Source organism: Lepisosteus platostomus, chromosome 8 (genome assembly GCF_059453375.1).
Source record: "Lepisosteus platostomus isolate fLepPlt1 chromosome 8, fLepPlt1.hap1, whole genome shotgun sequence".
Taxonomy (NCBI): domain Eukaryota; kingdom Metazoa; phylum Chordata; class Actinopteri; order Semionotiformes; family Lepisosteidae; genus Lepisosteus; species Lepisosteus platostomus.
Window position 1 is genome coordinate 26054412 of NC_142618.1, and position 23849 is coordinate 26078260.

General features: G+C 36.3%; 1 protein-coding gene across 1 annotated transcript; it reads left to right on the plus strand.

The window, feature by feature from the left end:
* Positions 1-2639: 2639 nt before the first annotated feature.
* hhatlb (hedgehog acyltransferase like, b) lies at positions 2640-23563 on the plus strand. The gene is made up of 12 exons (XM_088642992.1): positions 2640-2842; positions 5250-5397; positions 11474-11541; positions 11834-11947; positions 14833-15027; positions 15232-15441; positions 16722-16893; positions 17174-17318; positions 18734-18769; positions 20119-20320; positions 21698-21839; positions 23131-23563. Exons 2-12 carry the CDS (start codon positions 5292-5294, stop codon positions 23250-23252), a joined length of 1512 nt encoding a protein of 503 aa, XP_088499118.1. The 5' UTR covers positions 2640-2842; positions 5250-5291; the 3' UTR covers positions 23253-23563.
* The last annotated feature ends 286 nt before the right edge of the window (positions 23564-23849 follow it).

A 23849-nucleotide genomic window follows, 5' to 3' on the forward strand; every position in this document is an offset into this window, starting at 1 on the left:
AGAAGTTTACACCATCCACTGATTAATTAAAAAAGTGAAAGAAATATTAAATACAAGTGGGAGTTGCTGCAGCTTCACCTTTTTGAAGGTGGGAGTTTGGGTTTTTTTTTTCAAATGACTACCATTTGATTTTGTTAATGTACCTATCCTTAAAAACTTGCTTCATACTTTAAAGACTGTCAATACAATACATACAGGTTTCTATCAGTATATGATGCAATCTTCAAGTTAAGTTTAACATCAAATCTTACAGTATGGACTAAAATGTATGAATGCATGTAATGGTATTTTTAAAATACAATTTTAAACACTTTTTTAAAATATTGGTGATAGTAATCTTTAAAGCATTATTGAAGTAGGACACCTCAACTAAGACTCAAGAGTTGCCACAGTTGGTCATTGCATTAAATTACAGTATGTATTAATATATAGTAGGTGACATTTTTTTACAATCACTTTTAGCTTACTACATATTTGACAATGGAGGTTTGTTAATGCTGTCTTGTGTTTAAATATGAAATCCTAGAAACAAAACCCTGAACATGAGTAGCTTTTTGGGGCTGCGCCAGTTCTCCTGCATTAACTGTTAAGGGCTGTACATACAGCAAATTACATCATACGTATTATCTAGACAATAAGTGCTGGTAATGTAGGTCTGCCAGTGGAGTCCTAGCAACCATCCATCCATTTTCTAACAGCTTTAAAACTTTTTTTTTCCATTCTGCAGTGATCCATCTGCTTAGATTTCAGCCAAAACACCTGAATGCGGGGTGTTCCAAAACCCATTGACTGATACAAAGGTTGATACTAATTACAATCCCGTTTTTGTCCTGTAAAGTGCTGAAAGTGAATTTAAAAAATAAATGTGCCCAAATAGAAAACTGAAATCAGATAAACACAACAGCAAATCTTCTAGAGTCTCTACCAACTTGGTGCAATTTTTTCCTTTTTCTTCAGGCAGATTTCCTCAAGTCTCTAAAGTTGTGTGAGAAGCTTAGAGATTGCTTATAGACAGCAGTTTTCAAGTCAAGGGGATTCAAGTCAGGACTTTGGGCCACTCATTCACTTACTTGTTCTTAAGAAACTCCAGTGTATGGCAGCCCTGGCAAACTCCTTGGAATTCTTATTCTGCTGAAAGCTGAATTTTCACCCCAGTTTTTAAGGCTTTAGCAGACTGAAACAGGTTTTCTTCTAGTATTGCCTGTACTTTGCTCCACGCATTTGTATTTCAATTGTAATTCATTTTCAAGTCACAGATGAGGAGAGACATCTCCTATGCATGACTGTAAGGATGGTTTTTCCTGGGAGAAGTGCAGTGTTGTGTCTCTGTCCAACATAACACTTGGCGTTTCAACCAAAAAGTTACACTTGTTCTATCGGTTTGTTCTCATCTGACCAGAACAAACGCTTACCATATTTTTTCAGGATAACTTAAATGCTTTATTGCAAACTCTGAGCGAGATGTGACATGGGTTTTCTTATCTGCCACACAGGCTGGTTTTGTGACAGGGGTATTGTTAACTGATGAACATTTTCTCCAACCTCAGCCATTGAACTCAGTTTTTACTGACATCACAATGGCCTGATTCAGCAGCTTCCTCCTTACCCCAACTGCTCAGTTGCATTTCTTGATGATTGACTCTAAACTGACTGTGCGTACAGGTATTTTCCAATACTTTGATATCTTTAATTTCATCTCCTGTTCTGTGCTTTTTAAAACCTCTATCCCTCAATTGCTTTGTAAAACTCCTTAGTTTTTATGGTTGAATATTTGCTTAAAGTTCACAGAAGTTCTCTGAAATCATAAGAAATTTAACTCACTTGAATAAGTGAGTAAATATTTTCTTTGAATATGTGGAGTAGGTTGTGTGTATAACAAATATTAAATACTTCATCACTGCAAGCTTTAAAGCAACAATATTTGATAACTGTAAGGTTTTGAATACTTTTGCAAGGCGCTGTATGAGAACAATATGTACAAATAAGACTAAGGCACTTCAGAAACAATCACTGAAGACCACCATCTGTGAAATAGAACTCATCCAAACTTGATTTTGAAATGATCATTTCTGACATCATCGCAACATCATACTGTACTCAGATGTTTTGAACCTGTACATTGTTGTTGAAAACTTTCTGTTCTTAACATTCAGTGGACTTCCTACAAAAACCGTATGTAAAAATTATGTATTCATAATCATTTAAATTTAAACTTAAATCAGTTCATTTTTTCATAATGGGATAGTACATGTAGTAATTTGAATACAGTGTTACTTTACTGATCACCACATAAACGTGTTAAATGAACACAATAAATGTAATAAAAAGTGGCATTAGTGACTTCACTCATTACATTTTAATCACGAGTATTAAAACTTGGCAAAAATTAATTGAATATTTTTAAAAGCAAAATAATGGCTTTTACACAGAGAGATGGTAACTATTTTTTTGTGTATTTTGAAATGTATTTTAAAATATGCGCTAATACATGATATTATCATAACACATCTATACTATGCTAAAAGTTAAATATACTTGCACTGTCTTAATGCATTCCAAACATTATAATACCGGCTGTTTGACTGACAGCTTAAGAACCAGCCCTCTATGCAGTGCTGGTCAAAAATATAAATATATCCAGCAGCCACCCCCTCCTCACGGCTCTCTCCATCTATACCGGCTGCTGGTGGGCAAGGGTGCCTCATCAGCACAATAATAACGGGACAAATGCACTGCTAAAAGACCACTGCCCTTTGCTTTTTCTTCTTTTTATTTCTAAGAGGGGGGCTCCACATTTCCTTTCTCGAGATTTGTGACTGACAGCTGCACCACTGCATTCAAGGTCAGTATAACAAGTGTTAAGAAAGACAACGAAAACATCATTATCTACTTTGTAATTCAGTGTCATTTGCATCACAAAATAAGCCTCATTTGTATGTATCACACTGTCTTCTTGCACCATCCATTTAATATTGGTGCTTGAAAAAATCTTGTGAAGACATTCAAGCAAAAAAAAAAGATTCTAATTAAGACTTTCATTGCAATGTCGAAAAACTAGATTTAAATCTTGTCAGTAACAACCGGATATTTGTCAGTGCAGTTAACGAGTCAGCGTTTCGGTTGATTTTCTACGGAATATTCCTAATTCTTACTTTTAAACCGGCTGTATTGCAGGATCACATAGCACTGCAGCAGCTGTATACAGTAATTCAGACCAACTGCAAAGCCTAAAATAGTCAAGGGGTATATGGCGCAGCTGACTTAGCTGTTTCTTCGGAGCTTGTAGTCGTCGCAATCCCATTTAAGTAACTCGCACAGTTGCATGTTGAACAATATAGAAAATGTCCTCGGCTCTTTTTGAAGTGTAAACTATTATTGTTTTGTAGTGATCCTTGTCACTTATTTGCCTCAGTAATAGCGCTAGTGCTGTCACTTTTTCTGTTGTCATTTTTGGTTGTTTAATGCTTAACAAATACATATAACACATACAGGTATAATATAATACATATAACAAATGCAAATACATGCATGTAGTGAGATAAATGACTTCCCAGGTAAAATAATCAGGTAGTATTGTATTTTGAGATTTTGTCATAGAAAATTAGAAAAACAAAAAGTTCTAAAAACTTCTGTTAACATTCCAGTAATCATTTAAATTACACACCATATGAAGTTCTGCAGGAAAAGGTTTTGAATTGCTTTTTGATGGGTAATATGTAATAATACACATGTAATAATAATTTGTAGAGAACCACAAGCATTATCTGTGAAACAAGCTAAACTGGAGAAAGGAAAGATACAGTACTGTAGTGACTAGAAATTGTAAAACTGTTGTCTAACACAGGGCATCATTTCAATGCACATGACTGATTTGTGATATTTAACTAGGAATCATGTTAAACAACATCCCAAGAGTTTCAAATGACTGAATTCACTTTACATTAAAAAAAATCTGTGCTAGAACTAATAACTCTTATTCTACAGTGCAGATTCAACAGGTAATTATAAAAATGAGAAAACACCTCCTGTTTGTGTAAAGTCTCCACAATTGATCATTGGACACTAATACATGTTTTAAGTTAATACAATAAAATAATAAATTTTAACTAATGCACATTGCTAGTAAAATCTTCATACTAACACTACTGTCATTCTGTAGATATACAATACAATATTTTTCATTTTTTTTTGCTCTTTTATAATGTTAAGATGTTAAGACTTATTGATGCTGTAGAAATAACACTATGTTAGAAACACTAGAAATAACACATATAATGTTCTATACCCTATGGATTTGAAACATGGATTTCATATTCCTAGTTACTAACCTATGTTTCCTAGTAGTTTTTTTTTCAGAAATTTATTAAAATTGATCTACATTTATTTTGTTACATACTGGTATCTATGATCTAGTAAATAACATGGAATCACAACTGGTGTCTTAACTCAGAAACCAAATATAAATTAATCAAGAAGTGTCAACATATTTTTTTTTTAGTTTGAACAAACATTCAGTATTATTACTAGTTCAAGATAAAAAAAGTTGATAGATAAGCATTTAGCTTATCTATCAACAGGTTTTACACAATTCAGCAAAGGCAGTAGAGATAAATTAGTTTATTTGCCATCTGTACAAGTTCAATAGGATTCTTACTTCAGCTGTTCTCTCAGGACGTGCACAGTACAGCAGATAACACAATACAACAGTCCTTTCAGTCTGTTCAGAGAAGTGTTTGAAAACTAAGTTTAATCTTGAACTGAAAATTAAACTTCTGTAAATATTTGTTGATCTTGTATAACAAATATACATATACATATGCTGTATATGTACATGTGCTTGCAAAACCAGGCAGCTAAAAACAACAAGGGACATCTGTCATACAAAGCTGGATTATGAGGCTTCTAGTGACAAAAATAAAGCACTCTAAATTTATGTTGGCAATTACCCTAATACTTCAGACCTCCTGAATACAATAACGCTGTTATTAATAATGTATTTTTCTGAAAATGTTGTTCAGAGCAACAAAATCTGTATCCACTGATGCAGCTTAGTATATTACTGCAGCAATTTGAAGATAGTACTGTACTGTATGTTCTTAAAGGTGGTTCTTGAAGGGTGGCCCGACAGAATGTGAACCCAAAACTTTCTCATTACAAGTCCATAACACAAAACACTATATTCTTGCCTATAATGTGCATGCCATAAAATAACAAATATGGTTTATATACTGGTATTCCTTTTTATACAGGTATTCTGGAATTTCTCTCTCTTCTGGTGCCAAAATTTCAAAATGGGGATTAAAGCTGCTCTTCCCAAGTATGAGCTGTATTTCTACACCAGTGTCCTGTCCCTTGCACTTCTCTGGGCTACTAGCTGGATTTTCGAAGCATCTAGTGGTAAGTAGAGTTAAAGAAAGGAAAATCCTCCACATGTTCTTCAACAAGGACTGTTGGTTTCTTCTTTTTATTTAGTGCTTTCAAATTTTTACAGTTCATGTCTTTATTTGAAGCTACATCAGTTTAGCTCCCATGAACATGACTTTGTCTATTAATCTACAGAAGTAGAATAGCGCTTTTTCTTCTGAAGGAAGAGACTAAACAGACTGCTGTGACAAAAGTATCCATCAAGATTCCTCTAGATCTACCAGCAATGGAAAAATTCAAAGAAAAAGAATTCTGTGGAAGAAAGTCATTGAACTAAAAAGCGTAAAAACATTATCGTGGGTCCTAGAAATCGTCATAGGACTATATCATCTCAAATGTTGCAAGATTTAAATGCTCCTTTATTTCAATTATATGTCAGTTTATTTGTAAAAGAAATAATGGACATAGTTTACAGTATATTATTTTTGTTTGATAAAAATGTGATAAATCTGCAGAAGAAGACGGGTGTTTTCTGTTTCCCTTTGGGTTTTCTGTTAAAAAGAACTTCCATCATTGACTCTGCTCATTCGGATTTAGTGTAGTTATAGAGCTCCATTATAGAGCATGATGGCAAAGAAATAAGTTGGTTAATAGTGTGATGTGCAGTAACTTGGCAGTTATCTAAAGGAATATACCTTTTCTCTGAGTTGACCTATGAACAATTTTTTAATCCTTCCATGCAGTTACCTATGGCAGACACCATAAACTAGACCATACAAATTGCACACCTGTTGTGAATACTTTTGTGATATGTCTCCAGTGCTGTGTGTTACATGTTGAGTCAATATATTAGAACAGTGACACTCACTTGTGGTCTTGGAGAGTCCTGTAGGTCTTATATTGAATTCCAATTCCTCAATAACTTAAGACTAGGAACCAGTTATAGTTCAGACCAATTAAGTCAATAATTGACTGAGTTATGAGGAGAGATTAAATTTAAAGCACAAGAACTTGTGGCTCTCCATGATTAGAGCTGAGGTAGTAGAGAAAATGGTTCAATTTCTTCACTGTAGTAGAAGAGTTAGATGAGTTGAAAGACACTTGTCCCTGAAGTAGCATCCAGACGTAGGAAAACCTTTGCAAACCCATTGCATCAATTAAACATTTATGGGGCTTCCTGAGTGGCTCAGCCAGTAACAGTTGAGCTCTATGTCCACAAGTTTAAGCTAGGGTGATGGCACAAGCTAACTGTAACCCAAATTCTCTAGGCGACAGCACACAACTGGCAAAGTGCGACTGATGATAGAGTAGGATATTTTGGACAGGTCTCTCTTGACTCTCAAAACACTGTGTCCCCTGCGACCTCCTGAGTGCTAGCGGACATATGGTGCTGCAGGTGAGGGACTCACCTCTCCTCCTTCTCTAGTGTGAAGCTCAGTACAGGCTGTGTTGCCTGTACTGAAAGATGATTGGCACTGGGGGGTCTTTCTACAACACTTATTGTTCCAGGTGTGCAGTCATGGGGCTCGTATTGTGAGCTAAGATGTGAAAGACATAGAATTTCAAATGTGGTGGGTATAAAATAATTTGATTCTAACATTATGAAAAATGAACATATATGAAGTCAGTAGGTTCTGCTGAGAAACAGGCAAACCAAACTGATCTCTTTCAATCCAAGTCATGGGGTGCCACAAGGTATTCTGTTTTTTCTTCCAATTTAGCTCTTCAGTTACTGATTTACTTAAACAGGATTAATTTAGCCACTAACATAAAAACGGAAGGAATGTTTTTTTTTGTATTGGTCTATTTTGTCATACATTTCACAGAACCAGTATTTACACAAATAAGAATTTGTGTTCAAGTTACATTCTTCAAGTTATTGGTGAAGCCCACTGTTCTGAAGATATTATCTCCTGGTAATTCCTCACTCTCTCAGAAAAAGAAATGAACAAGCTTTAAAGAGATTCAAATAGGGCAGTGTTACAGTAGGGTGGCATGATGGTGCAGTGGTTAGCATTGCTGCTTCACAGCGCTGGGGCTCTGGGTTGAAATCCGAACATAGGGTTGCTAGCAGCGTTTATATGCTGATAGTGTGGGTTTGTTCAAGGTACTCTTCTCTCCATCAGTCCAAAAACTAACTGGTAGGTTAATTGGCTTCTGGAAAAACTGGACCTGGTGTAAGTGTCTGGGTATCTGTGTCTGTCCTATGATAGACCGGAATATTATCCAGGATGTACCCCACCTTGCACCCATTGCTTGCCAGGATAGGATGATTCATAAACCCTGGAGGACTGAAGTTACCCAGTCCTGATATTGGGAATAATAACTTACTTCCTTCTCACTAAAGAGTATCATCATGTTTTCATGATTCATGTGATGTACTAAATTAGAAAAATAAATGAATGTGCCTTTTAATTCAGATCCTAAGTTAAAAGTCTCTTTTGTGTTAAAACATGTGGTGAGTAAGCAAATGTACTTAATATTTCTAATAAAAAAAGGATGTGAAAAGCTCAATTTTCACATAAAACAGCAAAGGTACATTAAAATCTTATGTCTTCCCAGCCACTGACTCATTGAACACCTTTTATTAAAAAATGTTCACATTCTAAATTACATTATACTGTTGTGCTAGAAGAACCTTTTTATTATTGAATAGAATAGACTATGAGGTGACCGAATACAAGCACTCAAAATGGCCTTTAGAAAGCTTACCCTATTGATATCTTCAGAATCACCTATGGAGTACAAAGCTGAGGATAGATATGAAAACTAAGGGAAAGTGCATTAAAATCTGAGAACAAGAAACATTTGTGGGAGTCTGGATCAAGATATCCAACCATGTAACTGAAGCCTATACCATTGTATCTTTCAAAAACCAGCTGGACTAGATTCAGAGATCATTAAGCTTTGAAAAACAAAATAAACTAATGTAGATGACTGAATGGTCAGTATAGTTTAGCTCAGCATCTCATCTGAAGCATAGCACCTCCTACTGAACAGTGTGTTTTAAGTCATACCAACTCAGTAATTTGGAAATTCTGGTCCAGGTGAAAGAGTGCCTCCTACTGATCCACAAGCATTATTTGGAGCAGCAACCTGTTTTTTTCTTGGAGATTTCCTATCCCAAAACTGAGCAGGACCAGGCTTGTATAGTTTCTGAGATTTGACAAGTACAGGCTACAGGGTGGTAAAATTGGTATCTGACAACTCTCAGCTCCAGGGTTTGATTGCAGACCGGGGTGAATTCCTTGTAAAGCTCACATGATCTCCATTCAGTACTTGGGTTTTGTCCAAATGCATTGGGTTCCTACCATGATCTTAGTCATTCTGGCTGAGTAAGTTGGTATCTCTAAGAGGTCACAGGCAGTTGGACAAGTGAGGACTTGTGCCCTATTCTTCCAGAATAAACTCCAAGTTGCTGCAACCTTTAACAGGAAGATGGAGCTTGCCGATAACAGACGGTTATTCCTGATCAATATGAAAAACTATGGAAAATTTAATTTGCCATTCATTATTTGAAGTTTATTAATACAATGAATGTCTCCTATTGAAAACATTGACATACTGTATGTGGGCATTTCTACTCTGTTTATGAAGTTACAACAAATGTTCAGAGCTGCCATAGAATGTTAAATAAGTAGAATGCAATATGAGGAGTGCCAACCCCTAGGCCATGATATGTAACTCTGAGCCAGAAAGTAACCAGATTATAGGAGTGCATCTTGGCACTCTGTCACCATTATTGACTTTCAGAACCCTTCTGGGCTCCTAGAATATACCAATGGTCCCCTTTCAGAGAAGCCTGCACAATCCCAGAACCAGTCCATCACAGACATAATGAATCATTATATTCCATTTCTTCTTCAACTTCTGCAGGTCGACTCTTCAGGTCTTTAATCCACAGGAGAAAACAGAACTGTGTAATTCTTCACACTTCATTGGTCTTCTTCCCAAAAGAAATTTCAACATTCCCAGGTTCATGCTAACACTGAACTGGGCTCATCCTCTTAATAAATGGCCATTTAGTAGGAAGATATGTCCCTCATTTCCTCAGAGATATACCAGCAAGCTACACTGGCTTAACCCCATTGGCACCCAGTCTCCAACTATAATCAACCACTCTACCACTCTTCAGAGCAGTATGGAGGATTCATATTATATCCAAGAATAAAAAGTTACTAAATTCACCCTGCATCCTTCAATCACCTATTTAACTCACTCCAAAACAAACTCATACTTGCAAGTTTCATCATCTCTTAAATCATTCAAACATCATCTGGGTTAGAACTGGAGTCTGCTGATATTAAATCATAGACATCCATTATCAACTCCTAGCCTAGCTAAACTCTCACCCAGCACTGCAGGAGCTAAGATACAGCCAAAAGCTGTATGGCCACCTGGCTGCTATTATAACCATATATTAAATCCTGTGGAATGTGGAATTACTCACTGGACCAATCAAGTTCGTACTAGTGGCATTCCAGTCACACAAGGCACTAATCAGGCAATCAACCCTGTGTGTCCAGTTTTCCCTAACGAGGGAGGCCCTGGCCAAAGCCTTGGCTTGCACCACCACACGCAATAAAATTATGCTTTAATTGTGAAGGATATTGCATATGTAGACTTCAGTGATCATCGATACAATTTTAATTAAAATTCCTATTTTGGAAATAACTTTCAGTTTTCTCTGTAGGTCTACGTGTCAAGTGGCATGCTATGATGATTTGAAAGATGCAGAATTATTCCAGATTGTCTGTATAATCCGAAGACTAAGGAAGGTGGCCTGGAAGAAACATTCTTCTAGACTTAGAAACTTCCTGGAAACATCTAAAGATTTGACACTGAACAAAAATTGAATAGATTAGCAAAACTTTGGTTAAATATTTAAATAATTGAATCATTTAAAGTAAACAAAGAGCTCTTCATAAACTCGTATTTAAAATGTCTTAGTATAATTGTAAAACAGGGAAAATAACATTTATATTTAAATATAAAGTTAAATCATAATAAAACACAAGCTTTTTTACAGTAGTCATTATTCCAAGGAAGCTGTGATAACCCTGGCTTTTCCAAAACATCCTTGGAGATGCATACCTTATTGAATATTGTTTTAAAATGCAGGCATTTTTCAAAAGGATGATTACTCATAATTCCATATTTCATCATGACGTCCACCTTTGTTGATATATTTTTGTTTATGCTGTAGAATTGTTGTCTAGCACAGGTATGTGGTTTGGTTGCCACTGTTTAACATGCCTGGTCATATGATGAGTCATTGCCAATTCCCTTGTTGAGGAAACCTTTGCTTTTTGGTATTCTTGAGTAAATTGAAATTTCTATTCCTACCATAGAAGTGTAATACACATCAGTAATAAAAAGCAGGGTCGGAGAATTGCATTATGGCCAATTGCGTTGATAGCACCCTACTGAATAAAATCGTTTTTGGTGGTTTTTGGCTATGATTTCTGAGTTATTTTAATCTTTTTCAAATTTCTTAAAATGTGAATGATGCAGTGTGCATTGTGCAAGGTATTATCTTTGTGTTTGATGCAGGGGTTTTCCACCGATGCAGCTGACCTATGCAATATTTTATGTTCTAGCCATTAGACAAGGACACATAGTGAGAAATTGTACTGTACTTCAGGAAAACACTATAAGACTTTAGTCTTTAAAAGTACTGGATACTGTTTAAAAACTGGATAAACTGGCTCTGAGGATTTTATTCCTTAACAACAATAGGGCCCGGTTGTAGAGAAGGCTTGACAATATGCTGCCAACAGGAGGATCAACATAATTGTGTTCTCCCGAGACAAAGTTTTTGGTTTAAGTCATAAAACAGCTTTTTACAATTCAGATGGAAGTGTTGTGGTCTGCTTTCTAAGGCAGGATAGGCTTTTGTGTTAATCGAAAACAAAAAATCATTGATTTTGACATTCATCAATTCTTTTGCTCTGGCCTAACTGAAAAAGTTTTTCAAGCTAAAAAAACAAAACAATTATCATCAACAAAGCATCAGAAATAACATGCATATGATGCACAGAAAATAAATTCAGAAAAGACCATAGTGGATGACAAAGAGTTAATTCTGAGTCTGCCACTTAAATTTCAGAAAATATGAACAGGAAGGCATTCAGGGAAAGTGTCCAACCCGGATGGTATTACTTCGGTAGAAAAATGGTGAGTGAACTATATATAATACATCATTTCTCTTGGAAGGAGTTGATTTTTTGTAGGTCTTTATTTCTATATAAGATATTGAAATAACAATAATTTATAAAATGTAATGGTTATATGTTTTAATTGGTAATATAGAGTATATTACGTTTTACAAGTTTCCAAGTATTCAAAGTGAACCCAAGGGACTTTCTCAAAATGAAGATGAAACACAAACCAGAGTGCACAAGTGGAAACTCCAGTTTATGTATGTATTTCACAAATTATATATTTTTGTTTTTTCCATCTCTTATAGGATGTAGCTGATTTTGAATGGGTGATGTGGTTTACAAAGTTCCGGAACCATATTGTCTTCGCTCTCTCCGGTCACGTCATCTTTGCTAAGATCTGTTCCCTTATAGCGCCTCAGGTGGGTGCAGAATTCCTCTGACTTGAAACATTTAGTTTATTCTTTCTTCTTGAAAACAGGCGCAGGTAAATTTGTGTCCAAGGAATAAGAGTTCAGCACAGCTGGACCTAGTCAGAATGTGAACAAAGACAAAGTCTTGCTCTAGACAAAATGATGTTAGGGACAGAGGCAGAAACGTAATCTTCACTTTACTTTGTACAGTACTTGATGATTGTAATAATAATAATGTAATGTTTCTTTATTAGCCCTATACAATTTCTTGCATTAGGAATTTGTCTTTTCGCATACCCCAGCTTTTCTCCATGGAGACACAGACAGGGAGAGAAGCTTGGGGTCAGAGCGCAGGGTCTGCCATTGTACAGCGCTCCTGGAGCAGTTGGGGTTAAGGGCCTTGCTCAGGGGCCCAACGGAATAGGATTCCTCTGCCAGCCGTGGGATTTGAGCCAGCAACCTTCCAGTCACAGGCGCAGATCCTTAGCCACAGAGCCACCTTTCCGCCCATGTCTCCACCCAAATTGTCAGGACATTTCAAAGTGTTTGGAAGAATGAATTGATTCAGACAGCAGTCCAAATGTAGTCTCCGATACCCATTATGCCGTTTTGATTGAACTAAGATGTTAATGTCTTAATTCAACTGATGTATCACCCAGCTGGGTAATATTTGGGTTTGGAAGTTCATCACCTTATTTTCTCTGTGGAACCTGCAATCCACAGAGAATAATGCAGGATCACAACCACCACAGTGAAATACAGAAGGGCAATCAGTCCTGGAGCTGCTACAGTAACTGCTACAGGAATGCGGAATTCTCCATACTCAGCGAATGGGATTCTGCAAATACTCTGCAAGTCCTCCTTGGCAGAAGATGATGTACCACCTTGGATATCTCAGTGACTTTTCTGGCAGATGCAGGCTGCAGTAGAATGAGATATCCAATCATCTTTCCATGATTTCCAGGCAATTGTATCAGGATATGTGTGGAAGCTGGTGCATAGATATCTTCCTTTCCCAGCACACTCTCCAAGTCCTTGGTGACCAGGTAATGATAGCAAGAACAGGACAGTGATGCCAAGAAGCTCATAATCCATCTTGGAAGCTGCTGTTACATGGAAGGGTCATCAAGCACGTGGGATGAGGCAGAAATGCATTTCGGCAGCTCTAACTGTGACTGATCAACCCTTTTTAGAATCTGTTCTATTCAGAATTAGTCTGGAAAAGGTGCACTTAAAACAGTCTTTTTCACCACTGCTGATTGGATAGCTACGTGCAGTGGTATAACCTTTCTGTTGTAAAAAAATATTCCTGTAAATTGGTCTCACCAGTCATCTTTGGGTTCATGGAAGACAGTCGGCCTTTGTTACAAAGGATATTCTATGAGTGAATGGTTAACATTAATATATAAAATATAACATTAATATATTTCCCACATCTTTAATGATCTAAAGAAACCTAACTGATGTGAACCTCTAGAACAAGAAGATGAGGCCTGTAGTTCTAAGAAGGCATAGGGAAACACAGGGAATGTTTTTGTATAGGGAAAATCACTGTATTTGAAAAGAAACTGTTGAAAAGGATGTGTAATTTATACCTCTCTCTCTTTAAATCTTTATTTCTGAAATTTGCATTAACATATAATATGGCTTCACTATAATTTATAATAAAATAACGAAAGAATGCAAATTTCAATTAGAAGTCAAAATCATCTGCCTGCCCATACTAAAAATGTTAGTATACTGTATATGTTAGTTAATAAGTCTCAACATTGAGATTCATGGGCAACTTTTCTATTTACATGAGATGTAAACTTGCGGTCAATATAAGTTACAAGTTCTTTTAAGTGTCTGCTGTTATGTAATTATTTATCAATCAATGTCATAGACAGAGTTTTAAAGTAGCATTGAGTGCTAGAATTGAATGTTAGAAAAGCCAAGGTCATGTATTTAGTCAAAAATACAAACACAGCTGAATAATCCACTTAATATAGCAAATGAGCTGTAAAACAGTCAACATGAGACAATACCTGCTGTCTGTCGATGTTAGTTTCATATCCAACTTAAATACCAATTTATCAACACATTATGTTTGTTACGTGATATAAGATTAAGATGACTTTATTGTCCATATACAATTTCTTGTATTAGGAATTTGTCTTTTCGGATACCCCAACTTGCTCTTCATGAGACACACAGACAGAGAGTGAATCTTGGGGTCAGAGCGCAGGGTTAGCCATTTATATGGCACCCCTGGACCAGTTTGGGTTAAGGGCCTTGTTCAGGGGCCCAACGGAGTAGGATTCCTCTGCTGGCTGCGGAATACGAACCATCAACCTTCCAGCCACAGGCGCAGATCCTTAGCCACAAAGCTCCCCTTTCAAATAAAGATTTGAAAGATCATTTTAAATCTTGGAACCTTTGCTGTGGTATATGATACATTGTTGGTAAAGCATTAGCACCTTTGCTAAAAATATAACTTTTAGAAAATTCTCTGTAATTGAATCTCCCTGAGAACATTTCACTAGCTATCACAAAAAAACTTTGCTATCAATCATATAAGGCAAAGCAGAATATCCTGCCCACTGAAAAAAAAGCAGTATTCTCTCAGGAAATCACATAATATAAACTGTAATGTAAATAAATCATATTGGTAAATAAGAAAAAATAGTTGCTTTACAGTATGTCTGCTTGTGATTTCAACTTTGTTGTTTTAGGTTGGAGCTTTTTTCTATAATGATATTCTTTAGATTCTCCACAGTAAGAAAGCCCTTTAAACAAACTTTGTTCATGTTCGATTTAGCAAATGTAATAGAAATTCATTGAAGGCTTAGATTTTAGCCCTGTCTTATAAACCTCCTAATATTTAATTTAAAAATTATTCCTCTTCCCCACAGCACAGATCCATCCTTTACATGATCTATGGGATGCTTGCTGTCTTCTGTACCATGGGACTGACCTACATGATGTTGATTTTATCCCACTGTGTCCTGCTCTACAGCCTTGCACTACCCAAACAGAAATGGCTGTGTTTTGCTGGTGGCCTCATTAGCCTGGCTACTTTCAGAATGGAGCCTTGTAGTTCCTGGCAGGTGGGTCATCTGCACGTAACTTTCTAAAGTAAACTTAATTTACTATAAATCTTATTTATTTCTCTCATATGATTCTTACACCTTATTTTCTTACATTAATGGGATCATTAAGGAGAATGGAGACACATTACAATTTTAAAAGAATTCTGTTTTTTTCTTCTGTTTAGAGTACAGATCAATGCTTTTGTATTTTTTTTTCTCTAGAGTGGATTTGTCTCTGGTACTTTTGAACTTCATGATATTCTGTTCTATGGAGGAAGTGGGTTTACTATCATGCGCTGTATGAGCTTTGCCTTGGAGAATTATGAGAAGAAAGATGGGAATTACACCTTTCTGGACCTGCTCAAGTACAACTTCTACCTCCCCTTCTTCTTCTTTGGACCCATAATGACTTTTGATAAATTCCATGTTCAGGTGGGTGATAGGATGTCTGATCTCACACCTAATAATGTATCATATTGTACGATTTGTGTAACCAACAAGTGGAACTTTTTGTCCTCACCTTCACAAAAATGGTGCCTTTTCCCGTCCACCAAATACCGTATACTCACTGAATATTTGTTTTCTTGGTCTTGGAGCCATTTTGAAAAATAAGTATGTAGGAATTTCTTGGAACTCTATGTTGGGTTATATCAAGCTCAAATGATTGGGCTGAAATTTGAAGGCATTGACAATCTTTTTGTCAAGGCTTAATCAATTATATCTTCTTGGACCATTATAGAGTACTTGAAAAAGAGGTCCCCTGAAAGTATTTAGTAACATATCATGTTCTCATGGTGCAGTTTTACAGTACAGACATAAGGATGAAATAGTTTATTAGTTTTCTTGTATTGCTGTTCAAAATAAAGCAGGCTACCACTGTAAATGTATTCTGCTTAATAATCTTAACAAGGCATGGTGTTATGTCCTCAGCTATTATCCTTGCCAGGCAGTTTTTGCTACAGCAGAAGCAGCTGTATCACCTACAAACACATATCCAGTATCACACATACTGTATACATGACCCATCAGGCTTCTTCAGACTCACTCAGGGAAAATCATGTGTACGTACTGTAGTCATCTCATTTACTGCATTGCAGAAAATGCTTTGTCATTTACATCAGGGAGAAAGGAAGGAGCCTACCATTTCAGGGAGCATGTGAGAACAGTGAGGATCAGAGATGGGAGATTAGCCTACCATTTCACATCTCCTGGTCATAATTTTCACTGACCTTTCTGGTTTGAACACACTTTCTCACTTACTCAGTGTTGTTTTTTCTTCTCATTTGTCAGTGCAGTATCAACATTTACTTGTTCCTTCTCACAGTATTTAACAGGGAGTCGTTTAACCTCCCTCATTACCTTGTCCACATAAACAAATTTGGTAGTTTTGACACCTGTGAGAATAGATGTTAATAGTGTGTAATTAGATATCTCTGTCATCTATCACACGTCATCATATCACTATTGCAGTTCTGTATTTCATCACTGACAGTATTACATCATAGATATCTGCGCTGATAATGTTTAGGCTGGAACATTTACTGGTTGTTGTTGTCCATTTTTTCCATATAGAATGTAAAAAGGAAACAACTTGAGATTATCCAAAACAAATGTTTTAAGATAAGCAGTATTAATCCTGACCTTGTGAAAATCACTTCACGTCATCATATATAGCTATAGTAGGAAAAATGATTTTTTTTTGTGATTAACAGGCTAGTAATCCCAACTTGACTCGAAAAGAGAGAGAAATGTGGAATATCAGGGTCCATGCACTGGTACACTTGGGAGCCATCATTGTGGTGGATGTGTTTTTCCATTTCCTCTACATTCTGACCATACCTTCTGACATGAAACTTGTGAAGCAACTTTCGGACTGGTCGCTAGGTCAGTGACTGATCTCTTAAAGTAGAATTTGTGAGTATACTTACATTGAACATATTGATTGAGGTTTATCAAGGGTGTACTGTATATTATTTTATTACTGTTATTGTTAGTTGATTTAATGTTAAAAATAGAATGGTATCCCTTTCATTGTTTTTTTGTTTGTTTTTTCTTCCAACAAGTATCTTTTCGTGTTTTTTGTGGTTTTAATATTCACCGTGCGAGGAAGCCTAACTTCTTCTTCTTCTTGATATTAATCAATATGCCTTCTCTTGTAAAACAGCTGGCTTGGCTTATTCTAACTTGGTGTATGACTGGGTGAAATCTGCAGTAATGTTTGGGGTCATAAACACCGTGTCCAGGCTCGACCATCTTGACCCTCCTCAGCCTCCTAAATGTATCACCATGCTCTATGTCTTTGCTGAAACGTAAGTGTTCTCCTTTGGGGTTACATTTACGCATAATCTCATTCAAATATACCATTCATCATCTCTCGGGACAGTGTTATCATCATTGACATCTTCAAATGTGATTCCTATAATTAGTCCAGTACCATTTATGGCCTGCTTTATCCAACAATGGTCAGGAGTTACAATGATACCAAAAGCACATTAAGCTTTGAAGTTCACAGATGTCTTAATTTAATTGAACTGCATTAACTCTTTCTATACAACCTATAATAATGTCCATACACCGTGCAATCATGTCTGCAATTTGTACAGACAAAGCAAAAAGGACCATATTCATAGAGTTTTTTTTGCTCATGCTTAGCTTCTCCTAAAAGAGAACTAGCAAAATTACATTTTAATTGGCCATAATCCCACAACTCAAAATAAACAATAGCTACACTTTGCTCTGATTGTCCATTATGTTCATATCCACCATCTTTTCCTTTTATCATGGCCCCCTGAAGAATGTACAGCAGGAAATTCTGACCTGGACATTTGATCATTTTCAACATGCCATCTGGTGGCATTCCCCACAGTCACTCAGAGAGCTGAACTCTGAACAGATCTCCAGGAACAACAAGTCAACAAGTCAAGTATCTCTGAGGCTTTATAAGCTCTTTAAAAATAAAGTTAAGCCCAGTAATGCTACCAGCCCTGGAGAGAGATATCACTACGACCGCCTAATCACGAATTTGGAAAACTGTTAAACATACCCCGAGTGCCAGTTCTGTGCCCATCACTGTTTATTGTATTTTATATTCCTTTCAAGACTGAAATCACAGTTGTTTCATATGCAGTTCCAGTTGTGCAACTGATCAACCATTTACAGTATGTACCACTGCTTAGGGGAGTCCCATTCAAGATCTCTATGCCTTTGTTAATTGTGCTGCCTGAGAGTCTCCTTCGTTCATTTTTCATTCTTATTCTCTCGCATCATTCTTATTCTCTTGCAATTTATTGGGACAGTTTGAACGATGACACAAATGGCCTTAACATTCAAAACCATTTACTACGATATCATATTAATTTTTATTATTAATGGGAAAGTCTCCTTCCTGTCCTGTCAATAACTAATCATTATTTTTTTAACTTTTTCATTTTTGTATATGTTAGATCTGAGTAGTAGAATGGTGAGAATAAATTCACTGCATCTGACCTTAGAAAGCTAAAAATGTCTGATATGTTTTTGTCATGTAAATACCACTGTGCTGGACTAATACATTAGCTAATGCATTTTGTAAAAGCTCACACATTCTTTTTCCCTTAATGGAATGTACAATCTATGTTATGATCTACTGCATATTATGTTAAAGTACAGAATTTCATATACTGTACAGTATATGAAAGGAAATGTAGTGCTGCTAAAACTCAAATCCCTTTTGTTTCCTTTACAGACACTTTGATAGAGGAATAAATGACTGGCTGTGCAGGTAAGTAAAATGATAAAAATTACCCAATTCTGTAATACATAAAATTCTACAAAATATGCAATAATACAGCTTTTGTTACCTCTTTTCTGACCAAAGGCTGACACTATATGTTAAAAATGAAGCCTTTGGTATGATCTGGTCAGGGGATAGTTGTTTTTTTCTAATGACCAAGCTATAGGGTGGTTCTGAAAAGTAGGCTCATCAGTGCTATAACATACAGTACTATAGAAAAAATTAAAATGACCAAAGCAAAAATATCAGTTTCGGAATTAAAAGGTTTGTCTTACAGATGTTCAGTGGGAAATAACCTAGAAGGTTAATTTGGAAATGAAGTGGTATGTACAGTATTTACATACAGGTATAAACATATTTGTTGAGCTCTTGAAATTCATATCTGATGCAGGTGGCATGGTGGTGGGGAGTGTTTGTACCTTACAGCTCTTGGGTCCTGGGTTTGATTCCGGTTATGTGTGCCTTCTGTGTGGATTTTGCATGTTCTGTGTTCTTTACATATTTATGTGGGCTTTTGCTGGGAGCTCTGGTTTTCTCTCACTTTACAAAGACATGCTGTGTAAAGTAGTGGGTGTTTCTTGTGGATAGGTGTTGTGTCCTGTGATTGACTGGTGTTCAATCTATAGTGTAGACCCACTTTGGTTTCTAACTTTTAGATAGAGGATGGATAAAAGCTGATTTTTTTTCACTACCCTTCAGAAAAAAGGTACTCTTAGAATACCGAACAGGCCTTTATTTCTAACTGATTTTTCAATAAAACAATTATTATCGCATTTTGAGCTAATTTGACAATCAGAAGTATCCATTCCAAATCTTTAAAGTTCAACTCTCATTACTGTATGTCTGTGAAAATCTCTATGTCTGTGGAAGTAAAAGAAATACCAACAATTTAGAACTGAGGTTCGGGAGGCAAATTAGATCCAAATCTCACACACTTCTGCTCGCCTGTATATGTAAGTCTTGCACCCAAGTATCTTTCCTTCAAGAATCTCTCACACCCTCCCTGCTTCCCTATCTACACCCTTTTAGCAGCTCCCTAGCTCAGTCCTCGCAATAATGAGGGGTCTGTCCTCTCAGTTAGGCTGCCATACCCTTAGATAGGTGAGCTATACAAAAAACTTCATACTGTACATAATGTATTCATCTCTATATCACATTTATTAGGATCTCACCGAACTATTGAAATCAGAACAACTGAAGATTTTTTAATGCAAGCTTCAAAAGTGAGAATAACATAAAACCAAGCTCTTCTTTTGCCTGACGTGAATATCTTAAATGTATAGTACATTCTCTCAGTTTACAAAGCATATGTGTGTGTAATCCATTTTAATCGACAGGTATGTGTATGACTACCTTGGTGAAAACCATGACAACATTTTCAAGGAACTAATGGCTACAGTATCAACTTTTGCCATCACTACGCTGTGGCTGGGTCCATGTGAGATTGTGTACATCTGGTCTTTTTTCAACTGCTTTGGCCTGAACTTTGAACTGTGGGTGGCAAAATTTTTCCAGCTGCAACCATTTGCCTCAATAGAGGTGAGTAGTTAATGAAGACCTTTAAGTTTCTTTCAGTCAGTCTTGGTGCAAAGAAATACAAACACTTACCCGGCAGTGTTCAAAACAGGTTGAGATATTTATGATTCAGAACGATTCGTGTGAGTACACATGTACAAATTAAGTGAGGTTTCTAATTTGTCTTGTGGTAAAGTCCCATCTAATCAATGTAAATAGATTCTATGATTGGCTGCAGTCCTTTGCATAATGAAGAATTTTGAAGCAATATAGAAGTGCTAATATTTCAAACGTTTTGCTTCTTTTAACATTTCTTAAAATTTCAGCAAAATCATTATGACCAAAATACTACTAATGTTTGCTAATCTCAACATACTTTCATTACTTTCCTACATTTCTGTCCCTCATGTAATCCTTTTCAATCCAGACACATAATCCACACATGAATTCGATGGAATGAAGGTACTAAAGGCTACCATTTTATAAAACAATTAAAAAATTTGAAAGTAATCTTCAATTGTATTGAGTCATTATCAAGAATAAAACGACACTATAATGAGGGTGATTCCATAATTAAAGATATTTAGAAAGAAGGTTGTTTTGCCACCTACCACCCACTGTATATTCTGTCTCTTGTGCACCTTCAAAGTTATTATTCCTACAAAGTCACAGTTTGCTCACTTCTTTGTCTCTGGGCTCCTCAACTTTCCAAGGACTTCTGACTGTACTGTATATTAGGTGACCAAACCTTTTCAATGGTAGCCTCTTGTCTCTTCCCGACAAATATTAAATACTGTATTCAGCCTCTACTGAAACTCACCCCAATGGCCTTCAATCCTTAATCTATTTCTTTTCTTTCTCAATTTCACATTTATGATTGGTTTTACTGTATTTTTTGTTCACTGTATTTTTTTATATGTATAATTTTTGTAAAGTGCCTCAGAGTGTTCTGCATTAAAAAGCACTATACTGTATAAGAAAAAGAGTTGATTGGTTGACATATTATAGAAAAGACAAGCCTTTAGCCCCTATACTGACACTTTACAACTATAAATGAGATAGCAAAGAACTTTAAGTTTGAATATTCAGTAGGAAGAATCATGACGGTTATATTTTTATTTCAATGGTAATGAAGATTTGAAAGAATCATATTTGGTTGTATTCACTGCTGTAATATGAAAGGTAATTTTAAAATTATACATTAATCTTTGAACAAGGGACAATGTTGATATACTGGCTATGAAATGTAAATGTACAGTACTAAAATTGCAAGCCATTGTTTCTGCTACTACACATACTGTACTACTACGGAAGCTATTAGTACAAGTGCTATGACAGCTAAGAAATTCAGTATTAACTTTGCTATATTGTGAACTGTTTGTAATTATCTTCTGCCCACAGAAGGCAATGTCTGAAGCCATGTCTCGCAGGATCAGAGGAGTGTTTAATGCAGCAAACTTCTGGGCTATTATTCTCTACAATGTCCTGTCCCTCAACAGCCTGGCGTTTGCCAAACTGGTTGCTAACCGACTTATCATCAAAGGTATTATTTCCCCTTAAAAATGTGTTTACCGTTTATTACATTTGTTCCTTCACTTACAATACTCATGCATAAGGCCATTTACCTCACAGGTTAGGATCCTAAATTTTCTGACTGCAATTTCTGCTGCTGAAATCATGTTGATCAAGTGTAGCTGTTCAGATCAAGTCATCAGGTCCAAGTATCAGTTTGTTAGTGGACACAATTGAGGGGAGACATTCTTAAAGCTATTTTAAGGTAATTTTCAATTAGTCTCCTCATATCATAACTAACAGTTAACTGAAACAACAAAAAAATTATGAGCAGTGGTTAACAAGGTTACATTCCCTGATATTTTAATAAGTGTTTCTGATGGGTGAAACACTCCTGAATCTTCACCTTTAAACAGACATCCCAACAGTACATTTTTACTGAGTGAACAATTCATGTGTTTCTGTAATTAAAAATTCAGTTCCTATGGCTGCAGCACATCTTTACCAACTAGCATAGTTAACAGTTTTAGTAAAAATATATAGTAGCAGCATTCCTTGTGAGTTATGATTGTTAAAAGATGCTTTTCTCCTTAACCATCAATATGACTGAAGCAATGTGTAGGGGAAGGGAAAATAAATCTTAAAACATTTAGAAGAAATTCTCTATTACAGCAACAATCCAGAGAGACATTTGTATAGCAGGGCAGTTTCAGTGAAGCACCTTACTTGAGGGTACAACACCTGCACATAAACAGGAAACAGTCTGGAGGCCAGAGCCCTAACCTGCTAAAATGTTTTTCAAAAAGTGAATGACTGGGATTTAGCTTTTCCTCTCAATCCAGCTAGTAGCTAGTTACTGTAGCTACTTTCCCTTGCCAGACTCTTTAAAACATCTGTCATAGCCTAATATTTCACCATTGGTCTTCTGCAGCTTTTCCATTCAAAAGATAAACACTGTAGAAAGGTAAGAAACATACAAACACTATGAAAAAATGTTTGTTTTTGTAACCCAGAAAGTGTGTTTTGGCCATCTTATTGTATTATTATTGATTATAACACAAACTTTAATAATAATAATAATAATAATAATAATAATAATCCGTATCATCCTCACCATAATTTTCACTCAACCAGATAAGTCAGTTGAAAACAGTCTCTCATTTACGATGATGACCTGGCTGAGTCGGCTGCCAGAAATGACATATCTGCTTCTTGCACTATAAGTAAGGGTGAGAGCACATATTGAAATGTTGTCCTTTCTCCCCTCAGAAGATCATTTGAAAGAATGTGATGGTTTTCTGATAACTGATCATTCTCCACAGGCTTCCCATTGTCCACTCTGTCAGTCCTGTTTGTCACGTACTGTGGCGTGCAGCTCATCAAGGAGCGGGAGAGAAGGCTGGCCCTGCAAGAGGAGGGAGCCGCAAAGGAGAAAGCCGAATAATACCGACCTGGTTGTCTGCCTCTTGACTACTGAATTCCAATTGCACTTTGTGGAACTACACTGTCTCTTCTGCGAAATCACAATCTAGGGTCACTATGTATGGCTTTATTGAGTCCATATTGAAAATATAACGCACACCTACTGTGCATCATTCTGAAGTGCACTTGCTTTACATAAATGTTGTGGGCCCCTAAATATATACCACTTGATGCGTTTATTTTTTTTAACATGAAGTAATGAAGAAGATGTCAGTCGTTGGCTTAAATATCTGCCATATACTCTATAAATTAAAAGTAATATATTAAAGTTTATGGTCTGTGTGTGTGTGCATTGTTTTATTTTTTATTTTTAATGGGGTGTGATGGTAGTGAGCACTGCCATCCCACACATCTTGGGTCCTGGGTTGGGTGCTTTTGTGGGGGGGGGCACCATCTGCGTGGAGTTTGCATTTTCTTCTCATGTTCCTGTTCATTTTTTTCAAGTACTCGCCCTTCAAAGACATGCTAACTAGGTTAATTGGTTTCTCTAAATTGTCCCTGTGTGTGCCCACCTTGTGATGGGCTTATGGCCAGTCCAGGGTATACTGTAGTCTCACTC

Bases quoted from the DNA above. Each gene is read 5' to 3' on its own strand.
- hhatlb (XM_088642992.1), top strand. From the start codon at position 5,292: ATGGGGATTAAAGCTGCTCTTCCCAAGTATGAGCTGTATTTCTACACC. The intron at 11,948-14,832 runs GTGGGTGCAGAA...TCTTCCCCACAG, and splicing joins GTTCCCTTATAGCGCCTCAG to CACAGATCCATCCTTTACAT. The intron at 17,319-18,733 runs GTAAGTGTTCTC...TTTCCTTTACAG, and splicing joins CTCTATGTCTTTGCTGAAAC to ACACTTTGATAGAGGAATAA.